The 22,046-nt window shown below is 38.7% G+C and overlaps 2 protein-coding genes across 22 annotated transcripts in view; both read left to right on the forward strand.

Moving 5' to 3' along the window:
• The window catches only part of DDX46 (DEAD-box helicase 46), a 63,874-nt gene extending 55,119 nt beyond the window's left edge, over window positions 1–8,755 (forward strand). For 3 of the 6 annotated variants that reach the window (XM_082378908.1, XM_082378909.1, XM_082378910.1), the window contains one exon: window positions 411–3,517. In XM_082378908.1, the coding sequence (XP_082235034.1) occupies window positions 411–458 (48 nt within the window). In that variant the 3' untranslated portion in view covers window positions 459–3,517. Of the gene's footprint in view, window positions 1–410; window positions 3,518–4,704; window positions 4,823–6,366; window positions 7,640–7,731 lie in introns of those variants that run through there. The other 3 variants (XR_014241127.1, XR_014241126.1, XR_014241128.1) reach the window with 3 other exon arrangements.
• On the forward strand, window positions 498–20,228 carry LOC309622809 (UPF0461 protein C5orf24). Of its 16 annotated transcripts, none has more exons than XR_014241143.1 (5): window positions 9,507–9,852; window positions 15,670–17,884; window positions 18,467–18,512; window positions 19,051–19,096; window positions 20,015–20,228. XR_014241143.1 is itself a non-coding variant. In XM_082379012.1 (4 exons), the coding sequence occupies exons 2-3, from the start codon at window positions 15,673–15,675 to the stop codon at window positions 17,849–17,851; spliced, it is 468 nt and encodes a 155-aa protein (XP_082235138.1). In that variant the 5' UTR covers window positions 9,507–9,852; window positions 15,670–15,672; the 3' UTR covers window positions 17,852–17,884; window positions 18,467–20,228. The 16 variants fall into 16 exon arrangements, 7 of the variants coding, with proteins under 7 accessions (XP_082235142.1, XP_082235138.1, XP_082235139.1 ...); XR_014241145.1 differs by having other exon boundaries at window positions 15,670–16,099; window positions 17,811–17,884; window positions 18,774–20,228; XR_014241146.1 differs by lacking the exon at window positions 18,467–18,512 and having other exon boundaries at window positions 15,670–16,099; window positions 17,811–17,884.
• Window positions 20,229–22,046: the final 1,818 nt, after the last annotated feature.

The following is a 22,046-nucleotide window of genomic DNA, read 5'->3' on the forward strand; positions in this document are numbered from 1 at the left end:
AGGACCCTTTGAAAGGAAACTTTATCCTTTCTCTAAGAATGTGTTTTTGAGGGCTTTTCTCAAATTTCCCTTACAGAACATTCTTTCGGGTGGATAAAAAATTTAAAGAATAGAAGGTACACAAAACAAGAGGGAAGAATAAAAACAACGTATAAATCAAGTGACTTTCACCAAGGAGTGATAGAAAAAGAATGTCACCACCATTAAGTTGGTTCAGAACCGTTGTTAAGGAGCAGTCGAGTGAACACAGGGAGATGGTTGTTGAATAGTTCTTTCTTCCTCAATATAATAGTAATATTTTTTATTTTAAATATCTGATAGTTTTATAAGTTTGTAAAGGAAATTACTTAACATATTTCTTTTTTTTTCCTCCCTTTTACTGATCATATGCCTTTTATTTTCTCTTGTAGCAAAATTCATACCAACCAACAAATAAAGGAAGATACAAAGTCTTATAAAACATCTGGAAAAAACTTTTTACCTGTGCTGGTCTGTGATACATGTGGCAATTGTTGTCTACAGTTTACAGTGTATTTTAAGTTAAGATTTTTGAAATTCTGTCTTGCTGATTTTTATTTTTTAAATACAAGAAACCAGTATTTGCTAACGAATCTTCTTTCAGTAAGTATCCCCAGAATTATCAAACTATATTTAAAGTTTTCATTAAAGTGCCCTTTAATGTAAATCTGGATAATATTCCAGAAGCGTAAGAAAATTAAAATATTTGGACTTTCCATTGAAGGAAATAAAGCATGTAAGTCGTTAAGGGGCTATTCACCTTATCTTCTTGCAGTGAAATTGTGATAATCTCCTCAGAAAAGGTAAAGTTCTCTAATTTTGTGACCACCTTGAGCTTAAATCTTACTTGACTCAGTGGAACAATATGAACTAGATTTGAGAATATTATAACAGAATTTTTACAAAATGGGCTCACAGTTTTTGTTTCAATTTTTATTATCATGTATGGGCCATAGTTGGACTGGTTTTTGGTTTTGTAAAATTAAAAATTTGTAGTATAAGAATTTTTTGCATTCTTTTACACTGCTAAGAGTTTTAGTATTTACTCCTTTTAGGTTCCCCTCACAACCTCTGGCTCTGTGCCTAGCTACTAACTCTTTTCTAATCTTCCTTAAAAGAAAGTGATTTGTAGCCTATAAATATTAATATGATTGTTTTTTTCCCCCTGAAAGTGTTCGTTTATGCATCTGTACATGCAAACACCATACCAATCTGATTTTTCTTCAGGATTATTGAGTAGGTTGTGAATTTTCTTTCTTAAAAAAAGCATAATGGCACTCACATTTTAAACTTAGACTTTAAGCATTTCTCAGTGAAATTTAGTTCACAAAGAATCATAAATTATATTTTTGAGCCTTCAGATATATTTCCTGAATATTCTAATTTAAATTGTTATAATTGGATCACCTAATTTTTTTCAAGACTCCTGGTGTATTAGAACTTCATATTGTTGTCACTCCTTGAAAAAATAAAATTTTCAGGAATTAAATAGATGTATTTCTTAAATTAAAAGATACAGAAGTTCCTTTGAGTATTCTTGACTTAGAGTTTTTAAAAGAGAAAAAAAACAAAGAATATTATAGCTGTTAAATTATTTTAATAGTACGTTAGGTGGTTAAAGTGACAAGGAGTATCAATCATGATTTCTTCAATATAAAGTTATCCTTTATGAAAATCTAAGGTATAACTTGGAAATATTCTTGGATCCCTCGCATATCCTCTTTTTTTCTTAGAGGAAGAAGACAGACACAACACAGGTAACAACAGAACCAAATAAACCATTTACTATAAGATTTCAGGCATCTTGGGCTCCTCCCCCCTCCCCCCATTTTATTTATATCCTTATTTTTGTTACCTAGTGATAGTTTGTTTCTTTTGATAGAATATGTTACAGCCCCACATTGATGGCAATTGGTGCTCCCTTCAGCCTGCTCTATCACTTGGAGATTCAGAGTTTTACATCGTTTTAGCATTATTACCTTTATGTTTGTATATCTAGTTGTAATAAGCCACTGATAGTATTTTGTTAAAATGAAGCACATTTCTCTGTTATTACATTTTTTTAGTGTCACACTCTTTGATTTTTGAGATTTGAATGACGTACAGGTTAATTTGTTTTTTTAATGCAATATCAGTATTTGCTCATGTTTTCTAAATTCCTTATAAAATAAAGTTAATTTAGTCTGAGTTTTCCTAAAATTATCTTTGCTGAAATGTTTTCTGCTGTTTATCTAATTTTGTTTACATTGCTAGGCATGTGAGAGAGGTATTATACTCTCTGTATCTTTATTAAAAAATTCTAGCAACACAAAATATATAGTTCTATCCAAAAATATCTTCCTGAAGAAGGCTCTTAGTCTTTGATGGTGTTTGTATTTGGCATAAGATAGGCTGTAGGTGAAATAATGGGTTCATGTGCCAGTTGGTGTTTTATCACAGTGACACTCATTCTTAGAAAATGGAAGTATAGAATGAAATGATAATGGCTAGATTCTCTCCAACTCCTTTTAGACCGTTTATTATCTGATATATTTCATACCTTACTAGCCTTGTTGGTATGCACATGGTATTGAACTGGTAGTCACAGTATACCTGTGACTGCAGTCCTTCTTTTGAGGGAGGCAGCCCCTATGTGCAAAGAAGTTTTTGTTTGAGCAGAACCAGCTCTTGAGTACCTGGGATTTATAAATCCTATGAGGCCAGCTGTGGAGCCCACTTCTAAATAATTCATCAGCACCTTAAGAATCAAATGCTAGAGAGCAGAGCCTCCAAAGTTATAACTTGTCTGTGTGTGAGCTCTTTTTCCTATGATGCCTTGCTTTGCTTTATAAAACCGTCAGCTAAAGTCCTTTAGTGGCAGATAACATAGCACTTGTTTAAGATAAGAGCTGGGGGTCAATATCAAAAAAAACAACCCAATCCAAAAATGGGCGGAAGACCTAAATAGACATTTCTCCAAAGAAGATATGCAGATTGCCAACAAACACATGAAAGGACGCTCAACATCACTAATCATTAGAGAAATGCAAATCAAACCACAATGAGGTATCACCTCACACCGGTCAGAATGGCCATCATCAAAAAATCTACAGGGACTTCCCTGGTGGCGCAGTGGTTAAGACTCTGCCTGCCAATGCAGGGGACATGGGTTTGAGCCCTGGTCCAGGGAGATCCCGAATGCCGTGGAGCAACTAAGCCTGTGCGCCATAACTACTGAGCCTGCTCTCTAGAGCCCGCAAGCCACAACTACTGAGCCCATGTGCCACAACTACTGAAGCCCACGTGCCTAGAGCCCATGCTTTGCAACAAGAGAAGCCACCGCAGTGAGAAACCCGCGAGCCGCAACGAAGAGTAGCCCCTGCTCGCCACAACTAGAGAAAGCCTGTGCCCAGCAACAAAAACCCAACGCAGCCAAAAAATAAAGAAATTAAAAAAAAAAAATCTACAAACAATAAATGCTGGAGAGGGTGTGGAGAAAAGGGAACTCTCTTGCACTGTTGGTGGGAATGTAAATTAATACAGCCACTATGGAGAACAGTATGGAGGTTCCTTAAAAAACCAAAAATAGAACTACCATATGACCCAGCAATCCCACTACTGGGCATATACCCTGAGAAAACCATAATTCAAAAAGAGACATGTGGGCTTCCCTGGTGGCGCAGTGGTTGAGAATCCGCCTGCCAATGCAGGGGACACGGGTTCGAGCCCTGGTCTGGGAAGATCCCACATGCCGCGGAGCAGCTGGGCCCGTGAGCCACAACTACTGAGCCTGCGCGTCTGGAGCCTGTGCTCCGTAACGAGAGGCCGTGACAGAGGCCCGCGCACCGCGATGAAGAGTGGCCCCCGCTTGCCGCAACTAGAGAAAGCCCTCGCACAGAAACGAAGACCCAACACAGCCAAAAATAAATAAATAAATAAATTTAAAAAAGAAAAGATGACTGCTATCTTTAAAAAAAAAAAAAAAAAAAAGACATGTACCCCAGTGTTCATTGCAGCACTATTTACAATAGCCAGGACATGGAACCAACCCAAGTGTCCATTGATGGATGAATGGAAAAAGAAGGTGTGGCACATATATACAATGGAATATTACTCAGCCATAAAAAGGAATGAAATTGAGTTATTTGTAGGGAGGAGGATGGACCTCGAGTCTGTCATAAAGAGGGAAGTAAGTCAGAAAAAGAAAAACATACTGTATGCTAACATATATATATGGACTCTAAAAAAGAAATGGTTCTGATGAACCTAGGGGCAGGACAGGAATAAAGACACAGATGTAGAGAATGGACTTGAGGACACGGGGAGGGGGAAGGGTAAGCTGGGACGAAGTGAGAGGAGCACTGACATATATATACTACCAAATGTAAAACAGATAGCTAGTGGGAAGCAGCTGCATAGCACAGGGAGATCAGGTCGGTGCTTTGTGACCACCTAGAGGGGTGGGATAGGGAGGGTGGGAGGGAGGCGCAAGAGGGAGGAGGGGATATGGGGGTATATGTATACATATAGCTGATTCACTTTGTTATACAGCAGAAACTAACACAACATTGTAAAGCAGTTATACTCCAATAAAGATGTTTAAAAAAATTTAAAAATAAAAAGGAGCTGGGGGGAAAATGGTAGTTGAAGTCCAGGGTAAAAAACTATATTTTGTATAGTAAAATGCCCCATTCTGGTCCTTTTTAGATGATGGATGCTAAGTTCATGTAGCAGGCGTGAATTCTGAGTGGCTAGCCCAATGTGGTCAATGAGAATACTCTTCCTCTTAGAACTGAGTCTGGAGCTACCAGTTCTTCACATTGTGGTACATAGTTTTATGTAAGAATTGGAATCTATTGACATTTTCTTATGCCTTCTGCTTCTGGCATAAAAAGCTGAAGTTAATCTTTAAAAAAGGTGTGTATGTAAATACAAAGACAGAAAGAGAACGGATGAATGTGTGTGGATAGGTAGAGGGGATATCTTAACGTTTTATTCAGTTTAGGTGTTGTAACCACCATTAAACCTTAATAAAATCTCACTGGAGTGAGGCATTTGACTTGGAGTATAGCAACATCTCACATGTTGCTTAGTGAAACATATGCTGTGTTCTCAGGCCAGCTCTCTGGAGCTAAAGGTGGCTACATTTCCATCACTAGGTAAAGATTCCCTGGTGTATTACCAACTGCAGATATTTGAAGGTCCTTTTTTTTCTGTATCAACTTATAATTTTACTTGAGCAGGAGTCCAAGTAGAGACATGAAGAAAAAGGGTAAGCAAATGAATTCTTTGCAATATCCCAACAATATCAGTGGTCTCACCTTTCTGGGGCTTTATGGCCAAACTGGTATGTAAGTGCATACCATCAAATCACATGACGAGTGAGGAATTTACTTTTGATTATTTTTCTTGACCTTGTTCTCTTCCAAATATGGCATAAGCTTATAGAAGTTCATGATTTTGAAGCTCAAGCCTTTAAAAATTCTATATTTGTGTTAGCCTTGTTCTTTTAGAGGGGTAAAAATGTGAAATAAAAGTTTTAACCCCTTTGGAAAACTGGAACTCAGTTACTCTCTCAGATACCATTATGATTACTGTAAAAGCTATAGAGTTTCAGAATTTAAGAAAATCCTAATTATCTTTAACAAATGGAAATACGTGATAGTTCATGTTTTGAGTATTAGTCCCTTTTCACAATTTTGCCTATTATAGAATAAAGAAAATGTGAGGATTCAGTATGAAAAATGTGCTCTATGACCACAGAAAAAGCATGTCATTTCAACTTGGCACTTGGTAGTAGGTGGATTTTTTTGCAGCCTGTCAACTCCCAGCAGTTCTAGCAGCCTTGGGTGTTAAAGTGTCCTTGGCCTTTATTCCTAAATTCCTAGGAGGCTCTCAGGTGCCTGTGTCCAGCCAGTGCAAGGTAATATCGAAGGTAATACTTTCTTTCCATGCCTTTGCCTGAGGGAGGCTTCTGGGAGCTGAGATTCCTAGAACTCTACTGTAGACTTTTGAAAAAGAGTCCTCCCCGTCCCCCAAGTCAGCCCACGGCCCAAGTCTCAGATTTGGAAAGCTCCATGGAAAGAACAGGGGAGTGGATGTCTTTAAAGAGAGCACAAGTTCCCCTGTAACTTTTTACAGTCTAGAGTTGCTATTATAAGTGTGTTTGGGATGGTACTAATTCTGTGATACATATTCAAGTTTGAAAGCCACTGATAATCTTCACTTTGTTTTGTTCTTGGATTTTGACTGCCTATCATCTAAAGCAGTGGTCTTCAAAGTGGGGCACATGTATAGTAAGCCATTAGAAAAAGGGAGAAAACACTGGATCCTCTATTTGTATTTCTTCTTTAAAATCTCATCTTTTAGGTTCCCACATGCCGTGGGGCAGCTAAGCCCACGCACCACAGCTACCGAGCCCACGGGCCGCAAACTACAGAGCCTACGCGCTCTGGAACCTGCGCGCCGCAACTAGAGAAGAGAAAACCTGCACGCCACAACAAGAGAGAAGCCTGAGCGCTGCAACGAAGAGCCTGTGTGCCGCAACTAAGACCCGACACAGCCAAAAAAAAAAAAAAAGTCCACATTAAATCTCATCCTTTAAATTTTTTGAGTAGATTTTATAATATGTTGTTACATGATATATCATGTATAGTATTATTACAGTTTAGAATAACAGTTCATATACATAATTATAAATAAATTCACATATTGGGTGATACTTGGACAACCTTAGGCAAGTTGCTTAAATGCTTTAAAATGTCTCACTTTTTTCATACATAAAATAGAGATAATACCTATCTGTTTTTGTGAGGATAAGATGAAATAATACATGTAAAGCATTAAAGCATATAAAAACTGCCTGGCATATGGTAAGCATTCAATAACTATTAGTACTCTTATTACAATGGGTGAATGGGAGTGCATTTTCTTAGGCTATCTTTCAATATTGCTGTATCTTTCAATATTGCTATAAGCTGTATATCTAGCAAGGACAGTCAGTGGCTACTGATAAACTAAAATCTAGAAAGTGAGATTCATTCTTCCTATGGATATCTTTCAGTTCAAATGAATAGCATTTAAGAACACTTGTTGCCTTAATTGAAAGGTCTTTAGAGGCAGCCAGTTTCCCACTCTAGTCGAATATTCCTGTTATGGCCTTCCTTTCACATGTATACAATCACCGCTTATCATGCAAAAGTCTTATTAACTAGTGGTTTGTCTATATTATCTGGCCTACTCTGGGCCAGGCTGAGGCTTTTGGAGAAGGAATGAAAAATGTCGAATTGAGTCCAAATCGTATTTCACAGGTATATGCTTTTGAAGAAGATATGTTTGGAGGTAAGTCAAATAGTGTGACACTTAATTAAAAGTGTGCTCTTTTTGCAAATGAAGTGATGATAAATGGATATGCTCTTGAAAAAGCATATCCATTTATCTACCCGTGTTACGTGCACTATAGCACCTCATGAAGACCAACCTGAGATAATTATCCGAAAACACCAGATCATTTAACACTGTATTTTGATTATGTATTTGAGTTTTTGCCTACCGCACCAGAATGTAAACTTCCTGATGTTAGGGACCTTGTCTGTCCTGCATCGCTTGTACTTTGAATTCAATAAATATGTTGAATTAACTAGTTACTTGTCCATAGTCACACAGCTAGTAAGTGGTAGACTGAGGATTTAAATCCACATCTTTCTTTACCTATTAGCTCATTTTATTTCACAGCCCTACAAGAAAGACATCTTCATTTCACACATATGGAAACTTCTGGAAAAAGCAGTGACTTGTCCGAGGTACCATAGGAGGTGAATGGCAGAAAGACATTCAAACCCGGGAATGTCTGACTTCCTCTATTACTCTGGCTACTTCCCCATTGGGCCTGCAAATCATTTGACCTTATTAGTGTGAAAGTTTTTTTTTGGCCGCACCTTGCAGCTTGCGGGGATCTTAGTTCCCCGACCAGGGATTGAACCCTGGGCCCTTGGCGGTGAAAGTGGGGAGTCCTAACCACTGGACCACCAGGGAATTCACAAAAGTTTTTTTCTTAAGTGGTTTTATGTACAAATGCCATTTCAGTTGAAAGTTTAAAGTTACGGATCTGGAATAGTCATGGTATGGCAGCACAGCAGTGCATTCTCACATTTCCCTTCAAGAATAAAAAAGAAACCTTCCTTAGAGAAAACTTGTTTTCAAAAAGTTTTTTGGAAGGCTACTTAATATCCCCTAAAATCTGTGTACATATTTTAGCTGTTTTCTATATTGGTATTCTCCTTTTATATATGAACAATACTAGTATGATCAGTCCTGTTTTCTAGTATTCTATAGGAGTAATTAGAATGATACTTAGAATCATTTTACAAAACCCTGCTTGCCAGAAAATGATTGAGCTTGCTTGGTCTATGTACTGTATTTGGTTTGCCTCCTGGCTTGTGTACTCACCCAGAAAAGTTGTTGCTCTTTATTTCCTGCTGACGGCATCACTGGGCCAAATGCTGTGCTCATGGTGCAATTCAGTGTTAAGAATTATCTCCTCAAACAGTCTTCATTGCATGGGCAAAAGGGATAAGCACCTGCCTCCGGCCTCTTCATGCTGTCAAAGAAGTGTCTTCCTGGGAATCCCCTGGCGGTCCAGTGGTTAGGACTCTGCGCTTTCACTGCTGGGGCTGGGAACTAGGATCTGGCAAGCAGCAGAGCCTGGCCGGAAAAAAAAAAGTTTAAAAATTTAAAATAAAACAACCATGCTTTATTTTTTTTTTTAAAAAGTATATTCCTCTCGGCAGCCTTCCTAATTCTGGATCCTCTCCTTTCTGACATTTTAGAACTAACGGACCGAAGACCCGGGGAAACTAATCCCTTCTGCTAAGTGGCTTGTATGGGGTGACCCATATGCCAGAAATCTCGCAACAGCTACATAAAAGGGGAGATTTTGTAAGCAAGCTAATTCTTGTCCCATCCCTTCCTGTGATGGTGGAATGAAGAATATGGTAATTCAGAGGAGGTCATGGATATAAAAACTTGTTAAACTTTTAATATTAGCTTCACAAAATGAGGCTTTTCATTATTACATGGTGCTAGGACTGAGGGCCCAAACACCTCATGTTATTTGAATATTCCCCATTTTATTTGCAGGTGGAGATCTCACCCCACCCATTCGTAAGTAACTAAAAGTGAGAGGCTGAATCCTTTTAATATTCTTTGGGCAGCAGCTAGCACAATAAAGGATTAATAAATCTTTTTGCCAACGGTGATTAAAAGCACAGTTTCTGGAACAAGAATGCTGGGTTCAAATCCTGACTCCACCATTTAGTAGTCCTGTAATCTGAAAAATGGGGTCGGTAGTAGATCCAGCATCACAGAATTGGGTTGAAAAATCCACGTTAGGAAGTTATTTTCCCTTTGGGCGCGCGATCTGCACCAGAGCCTAAGTAGCTCCTTCATAAGCCCCACCTCCTGTCGTCCCCGTGCCGCGCAAGCGCAGCCCGGCTCCCTGGGCTACTCTCCCCAGGCTTGCGTGCTGGTCGTCGGCGGGAGATTGGATCTCGCGACGTGCGTGTGCGTGTGCGTGCGCGGTACTCGCGAGCTCGCGCACGCCGCTTCTTGCTCCACGGGGCTGTGGTGGCCTCTTCCTGCTCGGTCCGGTGCTGCGCTGTGAGCGGTGGCTGAGGTCGGAGCTGGGAACCAGCGTCCGCTTCGCCGCTGCCGCCGCCCTGCCTGCTTTTCCCTCTGTCTTGGGCTCTCCGCGCAGTGTAGAGGCGCCGGGCTGGAAAGAGAGCGGCGCCAGCGTGAGGTTCCCAGCCGATGGGCAGCCCCTGGGCGCGCTGAGGGGCCGGGCTTCTGGCGGCTGAGGTAGGTGGGCGCGCGGGGGTTTGTCAGACTGGCCGGGAGCAGAGTCGGGGCGGCGAGTGCTCGTGGAGAAGGCAAGGAGGGGGCCAGAATGAGGGCCTAGCCAGCTGGTGAGAAGAGGTCTCCGACCCGCGCCTGAGAAGGGGCTCTGGCCTAGCCCAGAGCAAGAGGAGGGGCCCCGGTCGTAGCCTGCTCTTCTCCGGGCTTGAAGCCATTATTTGGGGGAAATTCCTCCTGCGGCGGGGGGAGGGGTCACCCTTTCTTTTCTTTGCGAGGTCAGAATCCTCAGTTCTCCCCGCCATCACTTTAAATTAATGCTTGCCGGCTTCGAGATGGACTTCTAGATGGAGTGGCCTGTGGACTTGACCAGCTTGCAGAACTCCGGTGCACGACAGCGGGCTATCAGTTATGATTATCGGAGAGGGTTCACAACACTCTCTCTAGTGTGGGCGTGTATTTTCTGCAAAGTTCTTATTGCTGATACATTAATAATCGCTTTCGGGCACAACAGGTAATGCATTTTTAAACGCCTCTTGTCAAATAAGGATTCCGGCACTGGGGAAACTGCGCCGTGGAGGCACAATTAAAGAGTAGAAAGAAGACAAAGAAGACCGTTATTTATGTTCTCTCCTAGTATCAGAACTTTCCGTGGTGGGGCAGGATGCGTCGCTACTGGCATTTGTTTTAGCCTTTGCTGAATAGACTTTCTGAGTGATTGAGGTCGATCACCAATGGACTTTCATTTAGGATTATAAAATCGCATATGATTTTAGCTAGTTGTTACAAGTCAAATGACCTGAAATAACCTCTGAGAATTATGTGGTGTTCGCCCCTCGGAAGAGAGCAGAACTTGGTTTTCTTGAAAGGAAGATTTTCTCCATGTTTAAAAATGAATGCGTTGTGAAGTTACTAAAAATAGTTATAGTTCTTTATGTTGATAGTGATGACTGCCACATTCAGGAGAAGGAAAAGGAATTATTTCGGAAAGAACAGCTCACGGAAAGACTTCAGTGGTTAAACACAGAGTAAAACAGCTTCAGGGATGGCAAGTTTTAGCATATGCTTTAAGAATTCTAATTTAGGCATAGTTAAAATATATCAAAGCTCTTAGTTGATTCCCTTATATTTAGTGAACTATTTTAAAAGATTATTAACCTTTGCTAGTTCTGTATTCTTGGATTTCGTTCAGCCCAAACTTTCTAGAAATGTAGTATTCATTCTGACTCTATTGAGAAATGTGGCCTGCATGCTTTCAATGAACTCTGTACTATAGTATGGGAAGCGTCTTTCAAGAAAGAACAGTTAGCTGGCGAGCCCTGAGGTGGAACCAGGGAGGTGTTATTAAATGTAGGATTAATGCTTGTATATGCACATACTGCATACAAACATACAAATTCTGCATGCGCCTGCCTGTGTGTGCGCGTGTGTTTATGTATGATGGTTATGCACACAAGGATCTAATGGTGCTGACTCCCATCTTAAAAAGTTGACACCTGAAAGTAGAAAGGGATTGGTTTTAGCTCTGTTTCTTGTTTCAGTTAACTTTTTTTTAAAAAAATAAATTTACTTATTTATTTATTTTTGGCTGTGTTGGGTCTTTGTTGCTGCGTGCGGGCTTTCTCTAGTTGCGGCGAGCGGGGGCTACTCTTCGTTGCTGTGTGCGGGCTTCTCATTGCAGTGACTTCTCTTGTTGCGGAGCACGGGCTCTAGGCGCGTGGGCTTCAGTATTTGTGGCACACCGGCTCTAGAGTACGGGCTCAGTAGTTGTGGCGCACGGGATTAGTTGCTCCGTGGCATGTGGGATCTTCCTGGACCAGGGCTCGAACCCATGTCTGCTGCATTGGCAGGCAGATTCTTAACCACTGAGCCACCAGGGAAGCCCCTTTAGTTAACTATTTACATGAGTAACAGTCATAGTAAATTTTTTGTCCAGCTTTTTAATCAGTAATTGAGTAAGCAGAATACTGTACTGATTTCTTGGTGGTAGCAGGGAAGGAAAATATAGAACATATAGAAAGACTTGCCCTTTAGAAATGTTCTTTAAGTCAGTATTTTACTGTCTTCCCTGGGATTAACAGCTTTAATCCTGTCTATTTTGTGTCCTGATGCTTAGAATAGTGTTTTGCATGGAGTTGGCCCTCAATAAATGTGAGCAGTGTCAGAAGTTAATTAACATAATACAAACCAAATTCATAAATTCCTGGAGAAGATTAAAGTAGTTGAAGATGGGTAGATTTTTTTTTTTTTTAATTGCAGGTCTACTGTTTAAGTGGTGTGTTTTTCTTCAGTGTTGGTTGTCTGAGTAAAGGATATATGGCAGAATCTGCTTCTGAAAGCGTAACATAATGTAAGCTGAGACTGTATATCCTGGGTGATAATAGATGGTGAATGTTCTGATATATTAAGAGAAAATGAAGTTAAAGGAAGTAAGGTCCAGAGGGAAGGTTTTGGTAAGTTAGTGATAGGAACTTAAAAGGCATGAGCTATAAACCATTGAAACAGATTATAGGAAAAAACATTTTCTCCCTTTACTGGCAGTGCTACTTGTGGAAGAGAACTGGTACCTTTCTATCTCTTTATACTAGAGCTTTCCAGCAGGGTGATTTCTGAATAATAAAATTGAAAAAGGGATCACTTTGGGAATTCCTTGACAGTCCAGTGGTTAAGACTCTTGGCACTTTCACTGTGTGGTCCAAGCCTCAGGGCACGGCTGAAAGAAAAAGTGATCACTTTTTCTCTTATAATCTGCTCAAAGGTTTGAATGTGTTTCTCTTCATATTTGCATGTGGTCTCTAGTCTAGTTTTATTGGCAATAAACTAGTATTTTGATTCCTATCTAATTCCTGTGTATATTTCTCAGTTAGTTTATAACTTGTAGGGGAGAGGAATGTGGTTGGTCCCTTCACAAATCCCAACGCTGGCTTTTCTTCAATTTGGAAAACAAATCTATTTGAGTTAGATGTTGTAGATGTTATCAGTAGAAAGGTTCTGTGGATATTTGGAGAGGTTATCAACAGAACGGTTTTATGATTATTTGGAGAAGTTATCAACGAATTTTATGGATATTTGGAGAGGTAGGAGCTTAAGAGGTGAATAAAAACTTCAATAGGAGTGTTTTATTTTTTTATAAATTTATTTATTTATTTATTTTTGGCTGAGTTAGGTCTTTGTTGCTGTGCGCGGGCTTTCTCTAGTTGCAGCGAGCGGGGGCTACTCTTCGCTGCGGTGCACAGGCTTCTCATTGCGGTGGCTTCTCTTCTTGCGGAGCACGAACTCTAGGCACGTGGGCTTCAGTAGTTGTGGCTCACGGGCTCTAGAGCGCAGGCTCAGTAGTTGTGGCGCACGGGCTTAGTTGCTCCGCGGCATGTGGGATCTTCCCGGGCCAGGGCTCGAACCCGTGTCCCCTGCATTGGCAGGTGAATTCTTAACCACTGTGCCACCAGGGAAGACCAACAGGAGTATTTGAAATTGAGTTTTCTGTTTTCATTTTAGTATAGCTGAGTGATTCTCATGATAGGTGGCAGATTTTGCCCCCCAAGGAATATTTGGCAATGTCTGGAGAATATTTTGGTTGTCACAGATTGGGAGGGTAAAGAGGAGGGTGTAGCTACTGACATCAAGAGGGTGGAGTGGGTAGACGCCAGGGATGCTGCTAAGCATCTTAAAATGCACAGGACAACCCCATCCTCCACCCGCCCCCACCCTAAAGAATTATCTGATTCAAATGATAGTGGTGCTGTTGAGAACCCCGGCTGGTTCTGAAGTCAGATTATCTGAATTTGTATTTGGCTTTACCATTTCCTAATGTGTGACCCTGGCAAGTTGCTTAAAGTTCCTGCCTCAGTTTCTGTAAAACAGAGCTAACAGTATGTTCCCCATAGAGTTGAATTGTAGTGATGATTAAGTCAGATAATGTGCAAAGTGCCAAACTTATTACCTGGCACATAGAAAAATCTCAAAAAACTCTCAGCTAATATCATTACACTTGGAACACATCTTGATGATCTCTTCTTATTTCTCATCTGAAATTAGGATTTGAGCAAATGAAGTGATAATAAACTCATTCTCTATCCTTGGGGAATAAGTGATGAATCACTCCATTTAATATTTGTGTTTAGCTCACTCTTGTTTTATGTTTTCAAGTCTATAAGGCTTCTGCTATAAACAAGTAGCTTCTCATTGTAAATGTTTTTCCTTCATAGTTAAGACTTTAAGCTAGCTGGCCAGTGGCTCTATATCTGTTGATTCTCAGCAAATATTTAGTAATGTAACTGAATTCAGTTCTTTGACTTCATTTCCTTTTACCTTTATAACTGAAATAAATTTGCAGTGGTTTTGGCTCACATTGATTATCTATTCTTAGCCTCTGGGAGTAACTATTTTCATAACTGAGGTTTTGGTACAATTTTACATTTATGAAAGGTGCAGGTGAACGTCTAACAACTTGGGGCTGGACCTTTGTATACATTTGTGACTCTTTCGAAATATGAATTGGAACCCATGTGGTTTTTTTGTTTTTTTTGTTTTTTACCTTATTGAAATATAATACTGTAGTCTGTATAGACTCTCATTTTCTGTGTGTCTAAATGATATGGCTAAATTGAGAAACAATTCACAGGGATGTCTTCACAGATAGAGAGTTTGGACTGTTTGTTAAAAGCCACAGAGCTCTTGTAAGGGAAGAAGATCCACATCATTATTTATGGTCAAGGGAGAAAGCAGTGTTGCACGTTCAACTTTTTGTCTTGATAACCACACTTTAAAAATAGAAAGTGGGGCTTCCCTGGTGGCGCAGTGGTTGAGAATCTGCCTGCCAATGCAGGGGACACGGGTTCGAGCCCTGGTCTGGGAAGATCCCACATGCCGCGGAGCAACTGAGCCCGTGAGCCACAACTACTGAGCCTGCGCGTCTGGAGCCTGTGCCCCGCAACAAGAGAGGCCGCGATAGTGAGAGGCCCGCGCACTGCGATGAAGAGTGGCCCCCACTTGCCGCAACTAGAGAAAGCCCTCACACAGAAACGAAGACCCAACACAGCCATAAATAAATTAAAAAAAAAAAATAGAAAGTATTTTATTATGATTGTTACACATATTTTTGTAGTATAAGTCTCTGTAGTTTGTATAAATGTTCACTTATTTTAGCTAATGGAAACCTTTGTTTACCCTTTATGTTGTTATTACCTCCTGTTTGGATAGAATAGTTTAAAGGGAGTCAGTACCTTTGGCCAACAGATTGTGTTCTTTCCTTGGTACATTCTATCTTTTGTAAAGTGTAACATACACTCAGGATTCTGTATAAATAATAAATGAAGATAATGATAAGGAAGTGTCCACCTTGTGAAAACTGGCCAGATCAGAAGTATACATGTGGGAAATATAATGAAAGGCTCAAGGAAGACATTCTAAGAATGCTAGGGAAACTTAAGAAAGAAAAAAAAAAGAATCATGTTAATAACAATGCTTGTCTTTATTATTATCTTTTTAGGATTTAGTAGTCTAGAAGAAAAGAGCCTACAAAATGTAACATTTCATGTACACACTTTTCTAATTCCTAAGTAAAGAACATTATAACGACAAAATCAGTACTAGAGTTATCTTGCATGGCATTTGTGCCTGCCAGTGATTAAATTGAGAAAAAAAAAAGTATCTGAATCTGCTGATGTGTGTTTGTTTATAAGTGGTCTGGAGTCCTGCCTGTCAGCTAATTTTAGAGAGCCTGCATAGTTGTTGGAAGACAGACTGTTTTCCCACTAAATGCTGTCATACAGATATATATTTGTATATGTGTATTTATGCATATTTGTCTTTTATTTTTGGTAGAAAATGATGCATCCCGTTGCCAGCAGTAATCCAGCTTTTTGTGGGCCTGGCAAACCTTCCTGCCTCAGTGAAGATGCCATGAGAGCTGCTGATCAGTTTGACATATATTCCTCCCAGCAAAACAAATACAGCCACACAGTCAGCCACAAACCAATGGCTTGTCAGAGGCAAGACCCATTAAATGAAACACACTTGCAGACTACAAGTGGCAGAAGCATAGAGATAAAAGATGAACTAAAGAAAAAGAAAAATCTCAACCGATCTGGTAAGCGTGGCCGGCCTTCAGGAACCACCAAATCAGCAGGATACCGGACCAGCACGGGCAGACCCCTGGGAACCACCAAAGCGGCTGGATTTAAGACAAGTCCAGGCAGACCTTTGGGTACAACTAAAGCTGCGGGATACAAAGTCAGCCCAGGGAGACCTCCAGGTAGCATTAAAGCTCTATCCCGTCTTGCCGATCTTGGTTATGGCTGTGGGACTGCTGCTTTTCCTTACCCTATGATGCATGGTAGAGCAGTTCATGGCGTAGAGGAAACCAGCAGCGAAATCAAGCCACCCAATGAGTGAATGAGGCAGGAAAGGAGGGCCAGGTTTAGAAGGAAGATTGTGAATAATCCCAAAGCTTCTTGGTTTTATTTTGACATACATGATTTTATGGCCTGGGCTTTCCAAATTTGTTTTCCCATTTGATTTTTTTTTTTCCTGCTTTTGCTCAGAAACTGTCATATGCTGACAGATGCACTCAGGGCATAGCAGTGGTATTGTATTTGTACATAGGTTCAAGTGTAACACCTATCTAAATCATTTTTGCTTTTCCTTTAGAGTTATGGTTGTGTCTCATTACTACTTTTGGGTCATTCTAAATAGATGCTTCATGTGCTAAACAACTGAAACCATTATACCTATTAGTTTGTGAAGTAAGCTTACAATATAATAAAGATAATGTCGAAGGTATTTTTAACTGATGGAACAAAGCAAACTAATGATTCAGGATTACTTGAGGTAGTGGCTGTGAGGTTTTTTGTAACATGTTCATGAGACAAGACACATATTTGTATGCTTTGGCATTTATTTAGATTTCATATGTTAAAAATCTTATTTTTAATGTTCTAGGTTTAAGCAGCTTCCTATTTATTGCTCTACATGGCATTAATTGATTTAACTATTATTCCTTTAAAAATTCTTCAGTGTTTGCCTTTCAGCCATGTTAGGTTGTGTATTTTTTAATTGCCTAAGAGCATGTATACCAAACACTACAAACAATTCATATTTACAAAAAAAATAAACTTTTTAATAAAAACTGCACATTACATTTTTGGTGAAATATTGACTACAGTGCATTCTGAGAATAGCATATTTAATATAATAGGAAAAGAAATATTCTTAAGGTCTGCATGTTGCTGTAGTTACTACATTTTGTCTTTCATATACTTAGTTTTAAAGCATTGTGCTTAAAACACTTATTAATGTTCATTTATTAAGAATATTTTTTAGTTTTTTCTGATAAATTGTCCCATTGCATTAGCAGTTACTGTGGTTTCAGGTCTGTATCTACCAAAGGACAAAAATTGAATGGTAGACCGTAAAACTGGTATAAACAAAATGTAGTTTTCTGACTGTCAGAACCCAAATATTAAAAAGTATATAGGAATCCATCTATGCATGAAACATGTAAGAAATATGTTGGTTAGTTTAATTAAAAATCTCTTGGTGGCTCTAGTGAGACCACTTCGTTCAAAATAAATTTTTTTCTGACAGTGTTTGCTTTAGAAGCAAAATAGATAGGAAAGAAAAAAACGTATTAGGTAGATACGTATAGAAGGGACAGGAGGATATCTCTCTTCCCTCTTTCTGAAAGTAATATTCTTTGTTAATATACATTTTATTTATTCTGAGTTTGTTCTAAATAAAATAAACTATTATAAACTTCGGATTTGGAAAAAAAAATTCCACTGAACTTTACAATGTATGTATTTGTGAGCTTAAATGCCTTTGAGATTATAATGTAGATTTGCAAGACTCCAAAACTTTTAAAATAATTAAAATTTTAAAAGGGCACATACTGTGTTTGGGCTTGCTCTCAGTTACTGCAGACTCTGACTGCAAATGGATGTCATGTTTCATACCTTTTTTATCAGGAAAAAAGCAGCAAGCCTTCAGGTGTTCCAGTGATGCCTGACACAATGAGCTGGACTTTATGCTGCTCTTTACAGTAAGAGGTGTTGCATTGTATGTGGGGACTGTGTGTGCACTGGCATCTAAGACAGTGACCTCAACAATTTTAGCGTTGCACAAAGCATAGAGAACAGTGTTGGATGACTACATAATCAGTTGTAACATTCTGGGAGCTCAATTGCTACAAGAGTTTCTTCTTGCAGAAGCTTAAAATATAAAACTTTTAAAATAATTTACTTAGAACAGTATAACTTCTGACACACACAGATGCTTACATCTTTATTCATATGTTCATCCATCCACTTTTATTATGTATCTGTCATATGTTCATCCATCCACTTTTATTATGTATCTGTCATTTAGTTGTTTCTCAAGATGATGTTCAGCAGTTGGCTGCTTAGAAATCCTGTTTTGAATTCCTGAAAACAGTTGTTTAATTAAATGTTCTTCCATGGAATTATATATATCATTGTCAAGGGTTTGGTTGCAGGTTGTGTTTTGTAGTACGCCCATTTGACATTTCCCTTTCAGTTTATTTGCTTTCCTGATTTTATTATACATGCTTTTTCTCCCTGCCTTTTTCTACATTCATTCCCCTCCCCCTTTCTCCATCCTCCAGCACATCTACTCAGTGGTGCTGTGCTGTGTGTCAGAAGATAAAGCAGGTGTGTTAATGTATAATGAATCTTATATACAAGTTAATGAAATGGTGAAATCAACTAAAGGAAGTATGTTCATAACAGTGTTTATTAACATCAGGAGCTATGTCCCAGGAAAAAAAGGGGGGCGAATGGCTACTTTTGTGAATGGATAACATCATTTAAAAAGCTGAATTTTCTGTGTTCATGTGAGTTGTTACCTGGAGTATTAGATCTGTATGTTGATGAGCATCTCCTGATTCCACTTCCTTTTCTCCTTGTGAACAGTTTGTTGGTGCCATGGTGAAGAGAAAGACATCTAAATGATAACATGAATGAAGTCTTAAAATACAAAATATTTTTACTTCTCTATAAAGACTACATTGTGCATCTTTTGTAACACTGTCTCTTGTCATGATAAACACTGAAATAGCATGTTAAACAATTGCCTATACTTTAATATAATCAGTTGGGGAAAACTGGCCTTTTCCTCCCACTGTATGATTGTTCCTTGAAAGGTAAATTAGTAATCTTATATTGTGTAATTCTGTTCTTCACAAAATAGGTTTCACTATATTAAAACTTTGGTCAGAAAATGATCTGCTCTTCAAGTAAGTTTGCTTTTACTTTTTTCTTTAAAAAATATTTTAACATGCCTTATTTATTCTTATATTAACAAATTAGGAGCTAATACAGAAGAAACTTTCATTTTTTGACAGCTATAACCTTGCATAACTAATCTTTAGCGTGGGATGATTTTGATACTATCTTTGGAGTTTTGCACTGGATATTTAAAAAAATGCTAGCACAGTGTATTGGAAGAAAATAAGTGATCAATTTTTAATATTTGGGGATGTTTTAAAAATCAGTATTTCAGTTAGACTAAAAAATTCTTTATATTTTTTATTTACTTTTTAAAAGAAACATCTGTTAAAGTAGTAAAAGTAATATTCATTCCAAACTAATGTTTGTGTGAATTTACGTGTATATTTTCATGGAATAAGAATAGCGTTTCTTTGAATTGAGGGAAAAAAATTATCTGGATCCATTTATTAGGTTAAAGGTGATTCATCCAATGTAAGAAAAACCAGTGTATGAGCTAAAGAAAAAAAAAGTTTCTCTTTTATATTCTAAGAAGCTTTAAAAGAACAATTCAGGGGATATTGACAATAACTGCTACTCTGCCAGTCATTGTCTATATATGCAGTAAAATTTCATGATCCCTTTATAGTAAAATATCAATATAAGAATTCACAACAGTTCAAAACGTTTTTTCCCTTGAACATAAGATATTTTGATGCTATTATGTTTTTGTTTTTATTATAGCTTAACTATATGCTATTAAACTCTAGGATGTATCTAAATCTTTCCTTTGCTTTTCCCCCCTACTCCCAAGTAGATAAATCTGTGCTCTCACAAATAATGTATTTAATTTTTGGAAAATTTAATGCTATAGTAAATCAAGTGTGTGATTTATAGTAATCAGACCACTTTGATTCTTTGAGTTTCACAGCTTCCTTTTTCCACAGGTAATTATGGAGAAAATAATTACCAGTTAACTGATATAAGCACGCTGTTCTCTGCTGTAAAAAGTCTGAATAGATACTGTGTATGTTTTTATGTCCATGAACTTGAGCTACTCGTGTGCAATTATGTGTATGGGAATGGAGTAGTGTTCATGATTTGTATCTACATCACCATATGGATGTATATTTATTAATAAAGTCATTACTTTAAAACCAACTATGTTTACTGCTTTATTTCTTAGCAAAGTATTTTCCAAGTAGGGTAATTGTAAATGGTAAAACCTCTTTCATGATTGGTGGTCTTGTATTTTCCTTGGGTTGTGCTTTCTGAAATCTGCCTCTCTCTACTTGTTTTTCTCAAAATAGTAATTATTTATATATTTGTAATTTAAACTTCTAACTTATAAATGAATCTCATTTTCTTCCAATTATTAAGATACTTCAGGCTAATGGTTCTACTAAAGGCTTAAATTATTATTATTTTTTAATAAATTTATTTATTTATTTTTGGCTGCATTGGGTCTTTGTTGCTACGCACGAGCTTTCTCTAGTTGCGGCGAGTGGGGGCTGCTCTTCGTTGCAGTGCGCGGGCTTCTCATTGTGGTGGCTTCTCTTGTTGTGGAGCATGGGCTCTAGGCACACGGGCTTCAGTAGTTGTGGCACGTGGGCTCAGTAGTTGTGGCTCACAGGCTTAGTTGCTCCACAGCATGTGGGATCTTCCTGGACCAGGGCTTGAATCTGTGTCCCCTGCATTGGCAGGCGGATTCTTAACCACTGCGCCACCAGGGAAGCCCTAAAGGCTTAAATTTAAATGTGATTGATCCTTTTAGTTTGAAAAGTTTAGATATTAAACGTGGCTAACTTTTTTAGTGTTAACCTTAGGGATAGCAGCATGTGCATATTTTGTAACTGTCAAATACTGGAGATATAAAAAGAAAAACACTTTCTCCTAATTATTCGAATATCTAATTACCTTTTCCATTTTCTCTGAATCCTGCATATCATCTGGAACAGAGGTTGGCAAACTAAGACCCACTGCCTGTTTTTGTAGTTTTATTGGATTAGCCATTCCCATTTGTTTATATATTGTCTCTGGCTGCTTTTGCACTACAATGGCAGACTTGAGTAGTTGTGACATAAGTTCTGCAAAGCCTAAAATATTTACTGATTATTCCTTTCCTTACAGAAAAGTTTGCTGACCCCCCTTATCTAGAAGGATAAATTGGAGTAGGAAACAGCAAATACAATTTGAAATTGAATTTCAAAACCTGAGCAAGTGATGGTTTTGGGGTTTTTTTTTTTCTGGCCACACCACATGGCATGTGGAACTTCACTGACCAGGGATGGAACCCACACTCCCTGCAGTGGAAGTGCAGAATCTTAACCACTGGACCACCAGGGAAGTCTAGTGATGGCTTTTTTTTTTTCTTTTTTTAGTAGTTTTATTATTTATTTATTGGCTGCATTGGGTCTTCGTTGCTGCGCATGGGCTTTCTGTCTAGTTGCGGTGAGCGGGGGCTACTCTTCATTGTGGCACGCGGGCCTCTCATTGCGGTGGCCTCTTGTTGCGGAGCACAGGCTCTAGACGCACAGGTTTCAGTAGTTGTGGCATGCGGGCTCAGTAGTTGTGACTCGCAGGCTCTAGAGTGCAGGCTCAGTAGTTGAGTCTTAAACTCAGGTTTAAGTTAGGTTCCTAACTTAAAGGAAACTTGTAACTGCTTCAAAATCAGTGTCAACTATAAATGTTATCTAAAAAACAAAGTACAAACCCCATTGGAGTGAAAGTATAAACAGGTACAGTAATAATGGCTTCTTAGTACAGTGCTTGCCATAAATAAATACTTTACATGATTTATTTTGTTAAACCATTGCAGTTTTATTGAATGGTGTCAAAGGAGTTGGGATATCCCTTTACTGGTAAGAAAACTTGAACCCCAGAGAGGTTAAATAATTTACCCAGAGTCATGACACCCAGTAAGTGGTAAAAGTCAGCATCTGAACCCATGAAAAACTGGGGCTCTTAAGCTTCTACTCA

This window comes from Balaenoptera borealis, assembly GCF_965194805.1.
Source record: "Balaenoptera borealis genome assembly, chromosome: 2".
Lineage (NCBI taxonomy): Eukaryota > Metazoa > Chordata > Mammalia > Artiodactyla > Balaenopteridae > Balaenoptera > Balaenoptera borealis.

Excerpts from the sequence above, each read along its gene's own strand:
- LOC309622809 (XM_082379016.1), top strand. The coding sequence starts at position 15,673 with ATGATGCATCCCGTTGCCAGCAGTAATCCAGCTTTTTGTGGGCCTGGC.